Source organism: Electrona antarctica, assembly GCF_951216825.1.
Source record: "Electrona antarctica genome assembly, chromosome: 1".
Classification (NCBI taxonomy): Eukaryota; Metazoa; Chordata; class Actinopteri; order Myctophiformes; family Myctophidae; genus Electrona; species Electrona antarctica.
Genome location: NC_136806.1, coordinates 26,184,757 through 26,206,329, shown reverse-complemented (window position 1 = coordinate 26,206,329; position 21,573 = coordinate 26,184,757). Strand labels below are relative to the sequence as shown.

General features: G+C 40.4%; 4 protein-coding genes across 4 annotated transcripts in view; all 4 read left to right on the top strand.

The window, feature by feature from the left end:
• Positions 1 to 21,573, top strand: part of LOC306919690 (protocadherin beta-15-like) — a gene marked incomplete at both ends in the record, with an annotated part of 333,762 nt that overhangs the window by 274,297 nt on the left and 37,892 nt on the right. The gene's annotated exons all lie outside the window — the stretch shown is intronic.
• LOC306926817 (protocadherin beta-15-like) lies at positions 241 to 8,237 on the top strand (the record flags this gene model as incomplete). The annotated part of the gene is made up of 2 exons (XM_079506268.1): positions 241 to 718; positions 6,301 to 8,237. 2 exons carry the CDS (start codon positions 241 to 243, stop codon positions 8,235 to 8,237), a joined length of 2,415 nt encoding a protein of 804 aa, XP_079362394.1.
• LOC306926811 (protocadherin gamma-A9-like) lies at positions 10,633 to 13,047 on the top strand (the record flags this gene model as incomplete). Its single annotated transcript, XM_079506254.1, has 1 exon — positions 10,633 to 13,047. One exon carries the CDS (start codon positions 10,633 to 10,635, stop codon positions 13,045 to 13,047), a length of 2,415 nt encoding a protein of 804 aa, XP_079362380.1.
• LOC306926803 (protocadherin gamma-A11-like) lies at positions 15,032 to 21,452 on the top strand (the record flags this gene model as incomplete). The annotated part of the gene is made up of 2 exons (XM_079506244.1): positions 15,032 to 15,374; positions 19,333 to 21,452. 2 exons carry the CDS (start codon positions 15,032 to 15,034, stop codon positions 21,396 to 21,398), a joined length of 2,409 nt encoding a protein of 802 aa, XP_079362370.1. The 3' UTR covers positions 21,399 to 21,452.

Sequence of the window (21,573 nt, the reverse complement as noted above, 5' to 3'; positions counted from 1 at the left end):
TCTGTTATGTGTCATTTGCACTCGCGGTGTCGCTAGACACCAGCAGAGTGAAATGCTCTTTACGTAGCCTAACTGTATTCACCACCCAGCGAACACATAACTGAGAGACATACAATTTAGAATGTTGTCGAAAGCTGTTGTGAAAGCCAAGCAATTATTCATAGTCTGCTGATATTTCTTTAGTTGGATACTAATATTTATTAAGTAGCCTACATCCAGGACATGTCTGCTGTTACGAGGATGGTTGGGAAGGGGTGTTTTCTTCAATCCTGTGGCTTTGTCTTTTTCCTTTCCGTGTTCCATTATGCTCATGGTGACCTGAGCTATTCTATTCCGGAGGAGATGAAGCTAGGATCTGTTATTGGAAATATAGCCAAGGACCTCGGACTTGAAGTGACTCGAATAGCTGCCCGTAAAGCTCGGCTAGACGTGGAAGAAAATGAAAGGAAATATTGTGATTTCAATCTTGGAAATGGTGATCTGGTTGTCGCGGAGAGGATAGACCGAGAGGAGATTTGTGGAGAAAAGCCTTCCTGTCTTTTGAAATTCGAGTTGCTCCTGGAGAGTCCTTTAGAATTGCATCGCATATCACTTCAGATCCACGACATTAATGATAATTCACCCGTTTTCCCAAAAGAGGTTATCAAATTAGAAATTAGTGAATCTGCTGTCAAAGGAGCTCGCTATCGCATTAATGCCGCACATGATGCAGATATAGGCAATAATGCCGTTCAAAGCTATACACTACAAAGGAATGACAATTTTCTCTTGAATACACAGACGACTGGTGCTGGTAGCAAATATGGTGAATTGATATTAGATAAAGAGTTAGACCGAGAGGAGCAGCAGGAAATTAAGTTATTACTGACGGCTCTAGATGGTGGTTCTCCACATAGATCAGGTACTGTAATCATACAAGTCACTGTATTGGATGCTAATGATAACGCCCCAGTGTTCAGCCAGACCGTCTATGAAGCTAGTCTACCTGAAAACTCGCCTTTGAAAACTCCAGTTATTACAGTGAGTGCAACAGACGCAGATGAGGGTGTGAATGGAGTAGTTACATATGAATTTAGCAGAATGTCTGAAAAGTCACAAAGGTTGTTTGTATTAGATCAGGCAACTGGAGACATTTTTGTAACAGGTGACATTGATTATGAATTGGGATCCAAATATGAAATGTTTGTAGAAGCAAAAGATGGATATGGTCTCTCTTCAGATGCAAAAGTAATTATAAGTATTACTGATATGAATGACAATGCCCCAATTATATATTTGAAATCTCTGACTAGTCCCATACCAGAAAATGTGCCTTCTGGTACAGAGGTGGGCATTATTAATGTAAATGACAGAGACTCAGGCAATAATCAACAGATAATTTGCTCCATTCAGCAGAATGTTCCCTTTAAACTAATTCCATCCATCAAAAATTATTATTCTTTGGTGACAGTAAGTGAACTGGACCGTGAACTAGTGTCTGATTACAACATTACAATAACTGCCACAGACAAGGGCTCTCCACCTCTGTCATCTTCTAAAACTATTCACCTATCAGTAGGTGACATCAACGACAACCCACCTGTGTTTGAACAATCATACAGTGCCCATGTGACTGAAAATAACAAACCTGGATCCACCTTGTGTTCGGTTTCTGCTTTAGACCCAGACTGGAGACAAAATGGAACAGTGCTTTACTCTCTTTTTTCTGGTGAGGTGAACGGTGCCCCTGTGACTTCTTTCCTATCCATTAACGGAGACACAGGGGTGATCCACGCTGTGAGGTCATTTGATTATGAACAGTTCAGGAGTTTTAAAGTCCATGTGATAGCCAGAGACAATGGTTCTCCTCCTCTCAGCAGCAATGTGACTGTCAGTGTCTTCATATTAGATGTGAATGACAACTCCCCTCAGATACTATACCCGGCCCCAGAGGGCAACTCTCTTATGACCGAGCTGGTCCCCAAAGCAGCTCTGGGGGGCTCTCTGGTGTCCAAGGTGATAGCAGTAGATGCAGACTCTGGACAAAATGCATGGCTATCCTATCATATTGTCAAATCCACTGACCCAGGACTTTTCACTATTGGTCTCCACAGCGGAGAGATCAGGACACAGCGGGACATTTCTGAATCTGACAGCATGAAACAGAACCTCATTGTGGCAGTGAAAGATAACGGACAGCCTTCTCTCTCTGCTACCTGTCCCATATATTTACTTATTTCTGACAACTTGGCTGAAGTTCCAGAACTTAAAGATATGTCTTATGACGAAAACAACTCTAAACTAACCTCGTATCTTATCGTTGCACTGGTGTCTGTATCCACCTTTTTCCTGACCTTCATTATTGTCATCCTGGGTGTGAGGTTTTGTCAAAGGAGAAAGCCCAGACTGTTGTATGATGGAGCGGTTGCCATCCCCAGTGCTTATCTCCCTCCAAATTATGCAGAAGTTGACGGCACAGGAACTTTACGCAGCACTTATAATTATGACGCCTATCTGACCACAGGGTCTAGAACCAGTGACTTCAAGTTTGTCCACCCGTATAATGACAACACTCTACCTGCAGACGATACTATGAGGAAATCTATAAATGATTTTGCAGAGGCTTTTGGAGACTCTGATGGGTCACCAGAGGTAAGAATTGTTAGTTTGGATCAATGACATGTTGTAATTTAATTGTCATATAAATGCTTTTAAATATCATGTAGACTGCAGTACCTTATATCACATATGATCATGGCACTATTGTGGCATACTTCTATATCATTTGAATGGATTACATTGCAGTATACTACTATCTGTCTTTGTCTGTGGTCAGAAGTCCACATCCATTGTGTATTTGACAGGATACTTTCCTTATTGTTATGCTATATTATATTATTTGATATGGTTCTATTTTTTCCTTTTAAATTCAGTGAATCACTTCCTCTTTGTTTCTTCCATGCATGTCCTCAGCAATGTACTGCACATATTAGCTGGTTATGTTTTTAATTTAAACTGCTTGTGTTGTTTTGGTAAAGTTTTGTTTAGATATGATGGATGAATCAGTCTGAGATAATTGTGACTGTGAGTCGGTAAAATGAATATTATAAAAATGTGGAAACTTGTGGAAATATATTATTGATTCAATCAATCAATTCAATTGATTCAACTATTCCTGGGGGAAAATATTTAATCATAGTGATGTGACTTTACGTGCAAATAACATGGAACTGTTATGTGTCATTTGCACTTGTGGTGTTGCAATACACCAGCAGAGTTAAATGCTTGCAGCCCGCTGTGTTCACCATCCACCAATAGAACACATAATGGAGGTATACAATCTATGTATTTCTCTCTCTCTCTCTCTCTACGCACGCACGCACACGCCTGCGCATGAGCGTGAGCCTGTGCAATCTGTAGCCTGTTTCCGCTTCTGCTGACAGGACTCAGGAGAGGCACCTGGACTCCTGGAGTGTAGTGAAGCTGTATGGACCAGAGCTAGTGACGCTGTATAGCCTATCTTCCTCATCTGCATACATCTGTTTTAATAAGTGGTCATTGCACTTACTGTTGCCTTTCTATCAACTCGAAACAGTCTGGTCATTCTCCTCTGCCCTCACACTGCTGTTCAGTGGATATTTGGCTTTTTTTGGTACAATCCTCAGAAACCCCTATAGAAATGGTTGAGTGTGAAAATCCCAGTAGATCAGCTGTTTCTGAATTACACCAGCGTTTGGCACCTAAAGCCATGCCACAGTAAAAATCACATTTCCCTCCCCATTCGGACCTGGATTTGAACTAGCAGATACATTTGACCTTGTGACTTGCAGCTGGACACTGTGTGTGTGTGTGTGTGTGTGTGTGTGTGTGTGTGTGTGTGTGTGTGTGTGTGTGTGTGTGTGTGTGTGTGTGTGTGTGTGTGTGTGTGTGTGTGTTGGATATGGTGTAACTGTATATTAGCAGGGACTAGTTGCGAGTCAGGAGAGGAAGGGCAGGACTGGACATGAGAGTGAAGGGCTTTTATATGGCAGTTTACTGTGGTTGTAGGCACAGGTATACAGGCATGGCATGGGAATGAAGATGGTACAGCACTGAGTGTGAATGACAATGTATCAATGTGGTTCTGCAATAAATACAGACAGGAAACAATAAGTATGAGTACAAATACCATATGCCTACAATATCACACGATAAGGATCACATTAATATCATCATAAACATTAGTACACACCACACCTTTCCATGTAAGCTGCACAATAAGATCAATATCAATAAGTCTCTGCAGCCTAAATCTGCGTAAAGTGGCTTAATTGGAAATCAAAGGGCCGACCGCTGATTGATTGATTGAAGTATTTATTAACAGATTGGAAAATTACAGTACATTTCAAGCACAACTGTTACTCAATACAAAACTGTTAACTGTCTGTGGACGACACCATAAAGCATTACACTTGTTTAAAATATAGGTCCACCATGCATGTTCATTTCATCATAACATTTAGACACATACAAAGCTGCCGGACATTTAGAGACGTACACGGTCATGGTCAAGGTAAACGTTATTGTCCACAAGGGAAATTTGTTTTGTGCTTTCACCCCTGCTGCAGCCACACACAAAACATTAATGACAAACAAAATACACAACAGAGGGAGTCACATTACACAAGTGCACACATAGTGTGAATAATCTAACGTCTTACAGTCACTGCTGTTTCAGAGCCTCATTCAACATTTTAGTTGACGCTGGTACAACGATTTACACTTGATGTACTTCCACTTCTGTTATACCTTCTCCCAGAGGGCAGAATTACAAACTTTTTTTTAGCCTGTTTTAATGTAGCCTGCTCATAAATATACTGCATAGAGGGTAGTTGACTTACCCCTATGATCTTCCCTGCACAATTTGGACTAAGTTGCACTGAGAGATTACCGAACAAAACTAGATGAGTGAACTTTTGAGTGAACTTTTAATTGTACTTGCATCACCCATACTCTAAGGCATAAATATATCTATGGCTCTAAGGCGTCACCGCTCCAAGACTGGAATAATGACCCACAATGCATTGCGCACTTAAGGTGGCAGGTACATATTGCTCTGAACAGTTCTTAAGGTGGTAATCAACTTATATTATATCTTTGGAGTGTGTGTGTGTGTGTGTGTGTGTGTGTGTGTGTGTGTGTGTGTGTGTGTGTGTGTGTGTGTGTGTGTGTGTGTGTGTGTGTGTGTGTGTGTGTGTGTGTGTGTGTGTGTGTGCGCGCGCGCGCGTTCATGTTTGTAAAACAAAAACGTAAGGGACCAAGGGTTGCTTCCCCCCTCTGCTTACTGTCACTGTCTATGGTGCTGAAATCCTATTTGCACTCGGTAATATTATGGTTCATATGGGTCTGTTGCTGTGGTAGCCTACTTTGCAAATATTTTGATTAAACATAAATGACATTCCACGTTAAATATGAGTTCAATGAAAAACAAAAAAATAGGTTCGAGTTCTTTCTAGGTAGGTTTGTTAACATGGATGGAAATTATGAGTTAGTTAATTAAAGTTAAAGGCTGGCAAACATTATTGATTAGTTTCCATTGATTGGAATATACCCTTGGTTCTTAACTTCTGTTGTGTGGCATGATGTGTCCTCACGGTGTCGCTATACACTAACAGAGTGAAATGTCCCACGTATGTCTTCATTTCTCACTGACGTGACCACATAGCTGAGGCATAAAACTAGAAGGTTGTCGAAAGCTGTTGTCAAAGCCAAGCAATAACTCGTAGTCTGAAATTGTATCTTTTAGTCCCGTGTCAATACTTATTGACAAATACGTTCAATTAGGCTACTTAACTGTTATGGAGATGGTTAAGAAGAGGCATTTAATTCAATGCTGCGGCTTTGTCTTTTTTCTTTTTTTGTTCCAATGTGCTCATGGCGACCTAAGATACTCTATCCCGGAGGAGATGAAGCCTGGATCGGTTGTTGGAAATATAGCCAAGGACCTCGGACTTGAAGTGGGTCGACTAGTGTCTCGTAAAGCTCGTCTTGATTTGAAAGAAAACGAGAGGAAATATTGTGACTTCAACGTTCGAAACGGGGATCTCGTTGTCGCGGAGAGGATGGACCGTGAGGAGATTTGTGGGGAAAAGCCTTCTTGTCTTTTGAAATTCGAGTTGCTCTTGGAGAGTCCTTTGGAATTACATCGCATATCACTTCAGATCCAAGACATAAATGATAATTCACCCGTTTTCCAAAAAGATGTTCTCAAATTAGAAATTAGAGAATCGGCTGTCAAAGGAGCTCGGTATCGCATTAATCCCGCCCATGATGCAGATACAGGCAATAATGCTGTTCAGAGTTATACACTGCAACGCAATGACAACTTTATCTTGAATACCCAGACAACCAGTGCTGGTAGGAAATATGGTGAATTAATTTTAGACAAAGAGTTAGACAGAGAGGAGCAGCAGGAGATTAAGTTATTACTGACTGCTCTAGATGGTGGTTCTCCACAGAGATCAGGTACTGTAGTCATACACGTCACTGTATTGGATGCTAATGATAACGCCCCGGTATTCAGCCAAACCGTCTATGAAGCTAGTTTGCCTGAAAACTCGCCATTCAAAACTCCAGTTATTACTGTGAGTGCAACAGACGCAGACGATGGCGTGAATGGAGTAGTTACATATGAATTTAGCCAAAGATCTGAAAAATTACACAAATTATTTTCGCTGGATCAAGCAACAGGAGAAATTATTGTAACAGGTGAGATTGATTATGAAGAGGGGTCCAAATATGAAATGTTTGTAGAGGCAAAAGATGGTTATGGTCTCTCTTCTGATGCAAAAGTAATTATCAGTATTAAAGACATGAATGACAATGCCCCAGTTATATATCTAAAATCTCTGACCATGAGTCCCATACCAGAGAATGTGCCTTCTGGTACAGAGGTGGGCATCATTAACGTGCATGATCGAGATTCAGAACGGAACCAACAGATAATTTGCTCCATTCAGCAAAATGTTCCTTTTAAGCTTGTTCCTTCTATCAAAAACTATTATTCATTGGTGACAATAAGTGAACTTGACCGAGAACTAGTGTCTGATTACAATATTACAATAACTGCAACAGACAAGGGCTCTCCACCTCTGTCATCTTCTAAAACTATTCACCTATCAGTAGGTGACATCAATGACAACCCACCTGTGTTTGAAGAACAATCATACAGTGCCTATGTGACTGAAAATAACAAACCTGGATCCACCTTGTGTTCGGTTTCTGCTTTAGACCCAGACTGGAGACAAAATGGAACAGTGCTTTACTCTCTTTTTCCTGGTGAGGTGAATGGTGCCCCTGTGACTAACTACCTATCCATTAATGGAGACACGGGGGTTATCCACGCTGTGAGGTCATTTGATTATGAACAGTTCAGGAGTTTTAAAGTCCATGTGATAGCCAGAGACAATGGTTCTCCTCCTCTTAGCAGCAATGTGACTGTCAGTGTCTTCATATCAGATGGGAATGACAACTCCCCTCAGATACTGTACCCGGCCCCAGAGGGCAACTCTCTTATGACAGAGCTGGTCCCCAAAGCAGCTCTGGGGGGCTCTCTGGTGTCCAAGGTGATAGCAGTAGATGCAGACTCTGGACAAAATGCATGGCTATCCTATCATATTGTCAAATCCACTGACACAGGACTTTTCACTATTGGTCTCCACAGCGGAGAGATCAGGACACAGCGAGACATTTCTGAATCTGACGGCATGAAACAGAACCTCATTGTGTCAGTGAAAGATAATGGACAACCTTCTCTCTCTGCCACCTGTCCTATATATTTACTTATTTCTGACAACTTGGCTGAAGTTCCAGAGCTTAAAGATATATCTTATGATGAGAACAACTCTAAACTGACCTCATATCTTATTGTTGCATTGGTGTCTGTCTCCACCTTTTTCCTGACTTTCATTATTGTCATCCTGGGTGTGAGGTTTTGTCGCAGGAGAAAGCCCAGACTGTTGTTTGATGGAGCGGTTGCCATCCCCAGTGCTTATCTCCCTCCAAATTATGCAGAAGTTGATGGCACAGGAACTTTACGCAGCACTTATAATTATGACGCCTATCTGACCACAGGATCTAGAACCAGTGACTTCAAATTCGTCCACCCGTATAATGACAACACTCTACCTGCAGACGACACTATGAGGAAATCTATAAATGATTTTGCTGAGGCTTTTGGAGACTCTGATGGGTCACCAGAGGTAAGACTTGTCGCTTGAGGGAACCTAATGTTTTATCTTGGACTTGCATTTTAGCTGTCCCACTAATAGTCGATTATTTTGTATCCTCCTTATGTTTTGTATTTTCATTTCGTTGGCCCTTATATGCAATAACTCTCCTTGGATTTGATTAGTCTACTTTTGTCTGGTGGGTCGATCAACCATGTAGTGCATTTGACATTCATAGTTGCATAGGTCTAAAATAATTTGGCACTAATGTTACATATTTGTGTTCAATTCATGTGTCTCTGTCTGTCTGTCTGTCTGTCTGTCTGTCTGTCTGTCTGTCTGTCTGTCTGTCTGTCTGTCTGTCTGTCTGTCTGTCTGTCTGTCTGTCTGTCTGTCTGTCTGTCTGTCTGTCTGTCTGTCTGTCTGTCTGTCTGTCAGAGAGAGAGAGAGAGAGAGAGAGAGAGACACATGTGGTCATTTTTGTGTGGTGTAAACCACTCCTACAACTGGCTTTGTTAGTTTACGTGTCTGTCTGTCTGTCTGTTCGTACCAAAAAATGAGCATGGTTGCTATGGTCACCCAGTTCACACGGGTGTGATTTCATTACGTCAGACATTACGTCAGACCACAGCTGATCAGTCTATATAAGACCTTACACCACTCAGTTCACACAGGTGTGATTTTTTTTTGTTATACAGTTCGGTCATATCTGTTGAACAAGTGATACTGTTGAACAAGTGATCTCAAAGTGATAACTTTGAGATTCTTTAAAATATAGGTACAAACCAAAGTTTATAATAATTGTGATGAAAAGATACTTTAATCATTCTTGAAATAATATTAAATCTAGCAGTGATCCAATAAGTTGTTGGTTTGGTGTTTGAAACAATTGAGCCTAATTGGTTGGGAATTAGTTCCCATGCAAGATATTGAGCCCAATATGACCAATGCATTTAATTTCATTGCTGATGTTCTTTCGATAGAAATAACACTATGTTTTACTTATTTGTGTTTCAAAATGTAGTTGTTTGAAATGGCTGAGATTTGTTTGGACAATTATTTAGTTTAGTTTTGGCGATTGTCAGAAATAATGTATCACAATGTTTGTGTATGTGCTATATCTGCATTATTTTCTGATGAATAGTAAATACTTTGTTGAATGTAATTCTACATCATCTATATTCATATACATTTTCAAATGTAGTGATCAAATGGCTGAACTGTGTTTTGGGTCTGTTGGCTAATATGGCTATCTGTCATGTGCACAGTGCACTCATGTTGTGCATGGAGAGAGAGAGAGAGAGAGAGAGAGAGAGAGAGAAAGAGAGAGAGAAAAACACCTTATAGGGTAAACACTTTTTGTAAAAATGACTTGGATGTTGCCATAAAGCCATCTGTTGAATTTACACCCAAGCCTATGGTCTCTTATGTGGCTCAATTTAAAAGCACATCCATATTAAGCGCAAATTGCAATCAGGTCAAACATGTGACACCTGGAACATCCAAATTGAAACATCGTGTTGATATACTGAGTTGAGTTTTTGTAGTTATATTTGGCCGTGTTTTTCTTTCGAAATTGACAGCTACACATACATTTGGACTGATTGATGCAACGAGTCATAGGTTGTTAAAATTGAAGAGGGTGCTTGTAAGTTAAACTGCCATGGCTTGTTGTTTTTTTCACATCAAGCGTATAGGGAATGTGCATATAATTATACAGTAAGCTCAATATGCCTACATTCCATGCATTGTTGTTTGTATTGCAATCAGCTGGGTACTGGATGTCCGCAATGTGTACTGTTAGTGTTAGGCTTCTGATTGAATAGGATTCATATCAATGATAAGCTCTTGCGCCTTAGTCTATGTATACATTGTAAGAAATAAGTACCTTTTGTTGTGATAAATATTCACATTTCTTTTGACAAATTCAGCCGCTTAACACCCCATCCTTAGCAGTCGCTGTCCATGGTGCTGGATTATACTTTGCATTTTGCACTCTATGGGCACTATATTGCAATGGTATAGCTGGACTACTGTGCGAAAATTGCTCTCAGTTTTGTTTAGAGATATCTGGCTATAAGGTTATACAACTTTAGGTTCTTAACATTTGTAATCGGAGATTCTTAACGTTAAATGCTGACAAAAAACGAGTTGAGAAAGTTGAGTTTACTTTGCATAGACTATACATAATACTCCTGGTTCTGTAATGTGACATGTGTCCTCACGGTGTCGCTATGCACCAATAGAGTGAAAAGGTCTAAGGAACGTATTTAATACCCACCAACTGACATATCTGAGGCAAACAATAATCTAGAATGTTGTCGAAAGCTGCTCTCTATGCCAAGCAAGAACTCGTAGTCTGCTGAAATTTCGCCTTTTGTGTTGGATATCAATACTTATTGATTAATATACATCCTGGAAAGTGGGCACCACTGCTGCTGAGATGATGCAAGGGCTTTTTATACAACGCTGGGGCTTTGTCTTTTTCCTTTTTTTGTTCCAATGTGCTCATGGCGACCTGAGCTATTTTATCCTGGAAGAGATGAAGCCCGGGTCTGTTATTGGAAATATTGCCAAAGATCTCGGACTTGAAGTGGGTCGATTATCTACTCGTAAGGCTCGTCTACACGTGAAAGAAAACGAGAGGAAATATTGTGATTTCAATGTTCGAAACGGGGATCTGATTGTCGCGGAGAGGATGGACCGCGAGGAGCTTTGTGGAGAAAAGCCTTCATGTCTTTGGAAATTCGAGTTGCTCTTGGAGAGTCCTTTAGAATTACATCGCATATCACTTCAAATCCAAGATATTAATGATAATTCACCCGTTTTCCAAAAAGATGTGATCAAGTTAGAAATTAGAGAATCTGCTGTCAAAGGAGCTCGCTATCGCATTAATCCCGCCCATGATGCAGATATAGGCAATAATGCCGTTCAGAGCTACACACTGCAACGGAATGACAACTTTCTCTTGAATACCCAGACGACAAGTGCCGATAGGAAATATGGTGAATTGATTTTAGATAAGGAGTTAGACAGAGAGGAGCAGCAGGAAATTAAATTATTACTGACGGCTCTAGATGGTGGTTCTCCACAGAGATCAGGTACTGTAATCATCCACGTCACTGTATTAGATGCTAATGATAACGCCCCAGTGTTCAGCCAGGTCGTCTATGAAGCTAGTCTGCCTGAAAACTCGCATTTGAAAACTCCAGTTATTACTGTGACTGCAACAGACTCAGACGAGGGCGTGAATGGAATAGTTTCATATGAATTTAGCCAAGTGTCTGAAAAGTCACAAAATATATTTTCACTGGATCAGGCAACAGGAGAAATAATTGTAACAGGTGATATTGATTATGAAGAGGGATCCAAATATGAAATGTTTGTAGAGGCAAAAGATGGATATGGTCTCTCTACTGATGTAAAAGTAATTATAAGTATTACTGATATGAATGACAATGCCCCAGTTATATATATAAATTCTCTGACTAGCCTCATACCAGAGAATGTGCCATCTGGTACAGAAGTGGGCATAATTAATGTGCATGATAGAGACTCAGAGAAGAACCAACAGATAATTTGCTCCATTCAGCAAAATGTCCCTTTTAAGCTTGTTCCTTCTATCAAAAACTATTATTCAATAGTGACAATAAGTGAACTTGACCGTGAACTAGTGTCTGATTTCAACATTACAATAACTGCCACAGACAAGGGCTCTCCACCTCTGTCATCTTCTAAAACGATTCACCTATCAGTAGCTGACATCAATGACAACCCACCTGTGTTTGAAGAACAATCATACAGTGCCTATGTGACTGAAAATAATAAACCTGGATCCACCCTTTGTTCGGTTTCTGCTTTAGACCCTGACTGGAGACAAAATGGAACAGTGATTTACTCTCTGTTTTCTGATGAGGTTAATGGTTCCCCTGTGACTTCCTATCTATCCATCAACGGAGACACAGGAGTTATCCACGCTTTGAGGTCATTTGATTATGAACAGTTCAGGAGTTTTAAAGTCCATGTGATAGCCAGAGACAATGGTTCTCCTCCACTCAGCAGCAATGTGACTGTCAGTGTTTTCATAACAGATGTGAATGACAACTCTCCTCAGATACTATACCCGGCCCCGGAGGGAAGCTCATTCATGACTGAGCTGGTCCCCAAAGTAGCTCTGGGGCGCTCTCTGGTATCCAAGGTAATAGCAGTAGATGCAGACTCTGGACAGAATGCCTGGCTGTCCTATCATATTGTAAAATCCACTGACCCAGGACTTTTCACTATTGGTCTCCACAGCGGAGAGATCAGGACACAGCGGGACATTTCTGAAAGTGACAGCATGAAACAGAACCTCATTGTGTCAGTGAAAGATAATGGACAGCCTTCTCTCTCTGCTACCTGTTCCTTGTATTTGCTTATTTCTGATAACTTGGCGGAAGTCCCTGAACTTAAAGATATGTCTTTTGATGAGAACAATTCTAAGTTTACCTCTTATCTGATCATAGCTCTGGTGTCTGTGTCCACCTTTTTCCTGACCTTCATTATTGTCATCCTGGGTGTGAAGTTTTGTCACAGAAGAAAGCCCAGGCTGCTGTTTGATGGAGCAGTTGCCATCCCAAGTGCTTATCTCCCTCCTAATTATTCAGAGGTTGATGCCACAGGAACTCTACGCAGCACTTACAATTATGATGGCTACATGACAACGGGTTCCAGAACCAGTGACTTTAAGTTTGTCAGCTCATACAATGAAAACACACTGCCTGCTGACCAGACTCTGAGAAAATCTCCCACAGACTTTGCAGTAGCATTTGGAGATTCCGATACTTCCCCTGAGGTAGGAACCTTGAGTCCCAGCTGTTAGATGTTATTAACTGCATGAGTCAAGCTCAAGCATTATAATTTTGTTTTTGCATTAGTATCCACTATCCATCTTTCAATTGTCAAATTGTTTAGAGTCTTTGGGTGATTTTATGCTTAATATACAGTAGTATGTTATTGTGAAGAATGTTTTCATTTTTTTGAGTGGTGTAAACCACTCCTACAACTGGCTTTTTTGTGCAGAAAAAATGAGCATGGTTGCTATGTTCACCCTGTTCACCCGGGTGTGATTTTTTTCCTATATGCCCAGCTTTGTGTGTCTGTGTGTACGACATGTGTGATGATTTGATTGGCTGAGCATGGAATGTGATGTTGATAAGAGCGCCCTTACTTCATACAAGTGTGATTCTTAATTGGTAAAAATAGATGCAATGCCATGCATTGATATAACACTCTACCTCTTGTAGTGGCTGTGGGTTTTGTTGATTGCTTTTTTCCTGTCCTTGGTGAAGTGTTACCCTCCAACTTTGGAGGGTATAACACAACTTTGGGGTCAATGGCATCACTGATTTATTCATATAATTTAGCTATAATTATATTAGATTCATATTTTTCAACTTTTTTGTAGTTTGTTGTAGTCGTTTTCTGGTGTGAGGGAGATGATGGCATGCTGATTCATTTACGTGGCATTGTCTATAATAACTTTTAATTAACTTTTCCCTGTCATGTTGCTTGTGCATGGGTTATCTTCTACTTTTAAGTGTTTATTGTTGATGAACCAATTGCTTAACTACATTGTTGCAGCTATAGATTTTAATTTCTTTATTTGGCTACGTCAGCTAACGTAACCTATAATAATCATTTATCAGTTAAAGCAACATTTTATGAATTAAATGTTATTTTATATTGTAGATTATGTTACATTTGGGGTAGTTGTATTTAGTCTCCCTACTCTTCTATTGAGGTTTATCACGTTAAAGGTCACGTCTCACCTAGACACAGTATCTGACTCGAATTTTGACCTGATACTCAAGATTCAATTTATCCCCTGAGCAAGCAGGCAGGCTCTATTAGCTAAATGGTATAAAATTAATTCAGCAGTTTTAAAGTATGTGTTGTATTAATAATATATGTTGTTTGTTTTTAGTTTGTTTTTAGTTTTGATAAATGTTGGTGTCATGTGAGTACTCATAGGAGTACCTTGTGTTAATTTCCATGATGTCCACATGTGGAATCCCATTTTGATGAGTGGTATAATTGTTATTAAAATGAAAAGGCAGGCTATTGATTCGTTCTAATCTTATTTTTTAATTCAATGGTTTTCTGCAAATAATTTCTCTTATAATTCTTATAAAGCATAATCTGTGTTAAACATGGGAATCAAAAGTGTAAAACAATTATCCTCACTTCCAACTCTGTTCAGTCATTTTATATTGGCCTGCGTGGGTGTGCTGACAGTTCAGAAACGTGTCTGCAGTGTCATCATCGGAAGGCAGGTTTGGCCATTTCTAGAGGCCATTTCAAACAACTATCATGTTTATTGATGTGAGACCAATGGCTTCTATTTCAGCATGGCGCATATTTGATTCCCCCGAAGAGATGTTTGTCTTGAAGAAAATACAATTTAGCAAAACATGGAAAGCATAATGTGGTACATTTAATTAAATAAATAACGTGGTTCGACTTTGATGTCATGTTTCCACAATTAGGCACACATACTTACACCTTAAATTGTACACTACACGGAGTCATGCCTTCACTTACTAAGCCAATATAATGTGTTTGTAAATTGACAATAGCATGGTGTGTTATGTCAAAGAGGAGCTCATGGTGTCGCTATCCACTAAGGAAGGAAGATAGATGGTCATTCTTTCTCACTTTTGCGTCGACGGATATAAGGCGTTATTCCTTGTGGTGTGGTGTGCGTTGACGAGCATGCGATAGTCATTTTGTTATGTGCTGAACCAAATACAGTTGCCGGATAGTATTTTTTCTTGTATCTTTATTTGGCCTCTTCTTACAACAAGATGGTGAACCATGGATTTGTCTTGCACGGCGTTGCCTTTCTTTTCCTAAACCTGAATTTCGGCTATGGAGACGTGAGCTACAGTATTCCAGAGGAGATGAAACGCGGATCTGTTATTGGAAATATTGCCAAGGATCTGGGCTTGCCAACAAACCAACTATCATCGCGCAAAGCTAGGATTGATACCGAAGGGAATGTCAAACGGTATTGTGACATTAATCTGAGCACCGGGGATTTGATTGCTGCCGACAGGATTGATAGAGAGGGCCTTTGTGGCAAGAAGGCGTTGTGTGTTTTAAAAGAGGAACTTGTGCTGGAGAATCCTTTAGAACTGCATAGCATCAGTGTTCGTGTTCAAGATATAAACGATAACTCGCCACAGTTTACCGAGGACTTAATTTCATTTGAAATAAGAGAATCAGCTGTCAAAGGGACTCGATATCCTTTAAATGAAGCCTTTGATTCCGATATCGGGACCAACGCTGTGCAAACATACACTCTACAAAGTAATGAGCATTTCACCATTCATTTGGATAAGGGTGGCTCTGGACGCACACGCAATGAATTGGTTCTGGTAAAAGAATTAGACAGAGAACAAGCAAGTGAATTAGAGTTATTACTCTCAGCATTAGATGGAGGCGATCCACAGAGATCAGGTACTGTAGTCATACACGTCACTGTACTTGATGCTAATGATAACGCCCCTGTGTTTAGCCAGGCCGTCTATAAAGTCAGCCTAACAGAAAACTCTCCCCTGGATACTGTAGTTACTACAGTGAGTGCAACTGATGCAGATGAAGGACCCAATGGCGATATAACATACTACTTTGATCATCTGACTGATGAATTTGTCGGTTTATTCTCACTTGATCATAAGACAGGGGAGATAAGTATCACTGGTTCTATTGATTATGAGAATGAGTCATCATATGAACTACGAATTAGAGCCAAGGATACAGCAGGGCTTACATCATATTGTACAGTAATACTAGATATAACAGATGTAAATGACAACCCACCTATGATCCATTTGAAATCTCTGGCCAGTTCCATACCAGAGAATGTGCCATCTGGTACAGAGGTGGGCATTATCAATGTGCAAGACAGAGACTCAGATAATAATAAACAGGTCCGGTGCTCCATTCAGCAAAACGTTCCTTTTAAGCTTGTTCCTTCAATCAAAAATTATTATTCTCTACTCACTACGGGAGAGCTTGACCGTGAACTAATGTCAGATTACAACATTACAATCACTGCCACTGACGAGGGCTCTCCACCTCTGTCATCTTCTAAAACTATTCATTTATCAGTAAGTGATGTGAATGACAACTCACCTGCGTTTAAGGAACAGTCCTACAGCACCTACATAACTGAAAATAATAAACCTGGTTCAACTTTATGTTCTGTTACTGCCATAGACCCAGACTGGAGACAAAATGGAACAGTGATTTATTCTCTCCTGCCTGGTGAGGTGAAAGGTGCCCCTGTGTCTTCCTATATATCCATTAATGGAGACACCGGGGTGATTCATGCTGTGAGGTCCTTTGATTATGAACAGTTCAGGAGCTTTAACGTCCACATTATGGCCAGAGACAATGGTTCTCCTCCGCTCAGTAGCAATGTGACAGTCAGTGTCTTCATCACAGATGTGAATGACAACTCTCCTCAGATACTGTACCCCACCTCGGAGGGCAACTCTTTCATGACTGAGCTGATCCAAAAAGCAGCCCAGGGGCGCTCTCTTGTTTCCAAGGTGATAGCAGTGGATGCAGACTCTGGACAGAACGCCTGGTTGTCTTATCATATTGTCAAATCCACTGATCCAAGCCTTTTCACTATTGGTCTCCACAGCGGAGAGATCAGGACAGAGAGAGACATTTCTGAAAGTGACAGCATGAAACAGAACCTTATTGTTGCAGTAAAAGATAATGGACACCCTTCTCTCTCTGCCACCTGTTCCTTGTATTTACTTATTTCTGATAACTTGGCAGAAGTTCCTGAACTAAAAGATATGTCTTTTGATGAGAACAATTCTAAAATGACCTCTTATCTGATCATAGCTCTGGTGTCCGTGTCCACTTTTTTCTTGACCTTCATTATTGTCATCCTGGGTGTGAAGTTTTGTCACAGAAGAAAGCCCAGACTCTTGTTTGATGGAGCAGTTGCCATACCCAGTGCTTATCTCCCTCCAACTTATGCAGAGGTTGATGGCACAGGAACTTTACGCAGCACTTACAATTATGACGGCTACATGACAACAGGTTCCCGAACCAGTGACTTTAAGTTCGTCAGCTCATACAATGACAACACACTGCCTGCTGACCAGACTCTGAGAAAAACTCCCACAGACTTTGCAGCATTTGAAGATTCTGATTCTTCCCCTGAGGTAGGAACCTTGAGTCCCAGCTATAGGTGTTATTAACTGAGTTAATATTGTGATCCTTCAGGGTTACTTTTTTATTTGCCACAGATAAACATCAGGCTGTCATCTTTTTCAGCATATGCTTTTACAGTAGGCCTATATGAGTGCACTGTACTGTTTATTTTTGTCCTGTTGATTATTTTCATCATTTCCATTCATGCCTTTGTGTTGTCGCTGTCCCTGGTTCTGAATTGCACTCATATGTCTTTCTGAGTCAGGGACATACAGTGTTTTGATTTGTTTTTGTTCACATCATTTTCATCATTGAAAGAAAGGTATTGGTTAGTCATCTCTTGATGTGTTCTTCAGGGATATTATTGGTTCACTATTACTTTAGGCATATAGGTAGAAGATGGTATACCGTATGTTTTTCTTTTCTTTTATTGTTCTTTTTTTTTTTTAAAGCTGCTTTGGTTTTTTTGGGAAGGGTAATTGCTATAATGATTGAGAGAAGCATTATCTTGGCATAATGGGCTATATCTTGCGCCACCCTTAACCCTTATCCCTAAACGTATTTGCCATTTTTTTACTATTACAAAAATACATGCATAATACATACATACATACATACAAATACATACATAACATACATATATACATATATATATATATATATATATATATATATATATATATATATATATATATATATATATATATATATATATATGGTTATGTATGTACACACACACACACACACACACACACACACACACACACACACACACACACACACACACACACACACACAAACACTGTTGTTGTTGTTATTATTGCTCTACTCTTCATGTAAATAGCAGAGGTAGATTTAAGTGAAGTTTAGCCTGCCAAAAATATGGGGAAACGTGGTGCAATTCAATGTCACATACTGTGCGTGTGCGCGTGCGCGTGCGCGTGTCAATGAGACGGTAGTTTATCAGGTAGTGGAACTTGAGACATGGCACCTGAGAGACAATTTGACGAAAAGGTTTAATAATCACTGACATCCATTCCAAAGTGTTTATAATAAGCAACTTAACACAAGTAAACCGATTGTTCTGATGTATTTCATTTTTGATAACTGAGACATGGTGACGAAAAGGTTTAATAATCACTGACATCCATTCCAAAGTGTTTATAATAAGCAACTTAACACAAGTAAACCGATTGTTCTGGTGTATTTCATTTTTGATAACTGATGCATATAGCATTAGTAAATTATTGTAGTTCTATAAGCTGTTTTGTTCATCATAGGGTGACGTGGGAATATTGGTTTTAGCGCGTTGTCAGTCATGCTTCCTTATACCGTGCAAGATTTTGCAATGCACTGCACTGAACGGGTCTCATGGTGTCGCTATAGGCTGTACCAATGAAGCTAGAATGTATATCCAGTTATCCACCCTCTCTGCCCTTTTGTGTCGACGCATACGACGCTAAAATCCTGCATGGCGTTGTGCTACTTGCCATTGAAGAAGTTAAACCTGGTGTGTGTTTGTTCATATTGAGGTAATGCTTTGAAACTAAATAGCTTGCAGATTTGGAGGACTTTGTCGTTGTAGCGATGGGAGACACGACGGACACCATGGTGTTGCCTTTCCACGGCGTTGCTTTTATTTTTCTTGTCCTGCAATCTGTCTGTGGAGACATAAGCTACTCGATCCCGGAAGAAATGGAACGTGGATCTGTGGTTGGAAATATAGCCAAGGATCTTGGACTTGAATTGGGAACACTTTTCGCTCGTAAGCCCCGCATTGATACGGAAGGTGTCAACATACAGCACTGTGGCATTAATCTGGTTACTGGAGACTTGATTGTTGCAGAGAGGATTGACAGAGAGGGGCTTTGTGCAAAAAAGGCATCTTGTGTTCTGAAACAGGAACTTGTGCTTGAAAATCCTTTAGAGCTGCATCGCATCAGTATCATTGTTCAAGATATTAATGACAACAGCCCACAATTTAAACAGGAATTACTGAAATTTGAAATAAGAGAATCAGCTGTCAAAGGCGCCCGTTTTCTTCTAGATGAGGCGCACGATGCAGATATCGGAATTAATGCTGTTCAGGAATACATTCTTCAACGAAATGAGCATTTCAAGTTGAATGTAAATACGAAGTCGGGTGGGCGAAAATACGGAGAATTGATTTTAGAAAAGGAATTGGACAGAGAAGAAAAACAGGAGGCGACATTATTGCTAACTGCTATAGATGGCGGTTCTCCTCAAAGATCAGGTACTGTAGTCATACACGTTACTGTACTCGACGCTAATGATAACGCCCCAGTGTTTAGTCAAGCAGTTTATAAAGCCAGTCTGACTGAAAACTCTCCTCGAGATACTGTAGTGGTTAAAGTGAGTGCTACTGATGCGGACGAGGGGATTAATGGAGAAGTAATTTATGGCTTTGATCACGTTTCTGATGAGAATAGCGATGCATTTTTTCTAGACCCTAAAACAGGAGAGGTAAAAGTGACAGGAGATATCGACTATGAGAAAGAATCTTCATATGAAATGCAGATTAGCGCCAAAGATAGTCTCGGACTGGCGACATATGCTACGCTGGTGATTGACGTAATTGATATAAATGATAATGCCCCTGTTATATATCAAAAATCCTTAACTAACCCCATACCAGAGAACGTACCACCTGATACAGAGGTTGGCATCATAAATGTGCAGGATAGAGACTCAGGGAATAACAGACAGGTCCGCTGCTCCATTCGGCAAAATGTTCCTTTTATGCTTGTTCCATCTATTAAAAACTATTATTCTCTAGTAACTACTGCACAGCTGGACAGAGAATTTGTTTCTGATTACAACATTACAATCACTGCCACTGACGAGGGCTCTCCACCTCTGTCATCCTCGAAAACTATTCGGTTGTCAGTAGGTGACATCAATGACAACCCACCTGTTTTTGAGGAACAGTCCTACAGCGCCTACGTGACTGAGAACAACAAACCCGGCTCTACTTTATGTTCTATCAGTGCTCGAGACCCAGACTGGAGACAAAATGGTACAGTGATTTATTCACTCTTTCCTGGTGAGGTGAACGGTGCCCCAGTGTCCTCTTATCTCTCTCTTAACGGAGACACAGGAGTGATCCACGCTGTGAGGTCCTTTGACTATGAACAATTTAGGAGCTTTAAAGTCAGTGTTCTGGCCAGAGACAACGGGTCTCCTCCACTCAGCAGCAATGTCACTGTCACTGTGTTTATAATGGATGTGAATGACAACGCTCCTCAAATACTGTACCCCGCCCCAGAGGGTAACTCCTTCATGACTGAGCTGGTCCCCAAAGCTGCACACAGGGGCTCTCTAGTGTCCAAGGTGATAGCAGTGGACGCAGACTCTGGACAGAATGCCTGGCTATCATATAATATTGTTAAATCCACTGATCCAGGACTTTTTACTATTGATCTTCACAGTGGAGAGATCAGGACACAGAGGGACATTTCTGAATCCGACAGCATGAAACAGAACCTAATTGTGATTGTGAAAGATAACGGAGACCCATCTCTCTCTGCGACCTGTGCCATGTATTTACTGGTTTCTGACAACTTGGCTGAAGTGCCAGAACTGAAAGACATGTCTCATGATGAGAATAATTCAAAACTGACTTCATATCTCATCATTGCGTTGGTTTCTGTTACTACCTTCTTCCTGACCTTCATCATTATCATCATGGGTGTGAGGTTTTGTCGCAGGAGAAAGCCCAGACTGTTGTTTGATGGAGCCGTTGCCATCCCCAGCGCTTATCTCCCTCCTAATTATGCAGAGGTTGATGCCACAGGAACTTTACGCAGCACCTACAATTATGACACATACTTGACAACGGGTTCTAGAACCAGTGATTTTAAATTTCTCAGTTCCGATAATGACAACACGCTGCCTGCAGACCAGACTCTGAGGAAAACTCCGACCGACTTTGCTGAGACATTTGGAGATTCCGATAGTTCTCCTGAGGTATGAAGCCGTAGTTCAAACTTGTATGGCTTATAAACTGGCTTGCCATCAATCATTGTTATTTACCCCAACATTATATTTTCTATCGTTTACTTGTGTGCATAGCATTTCACATCTATGTGAAATAGCACATTATTTTATGGTTTAAATCTCTTCAACCATATAACATCCTTATTCTGGG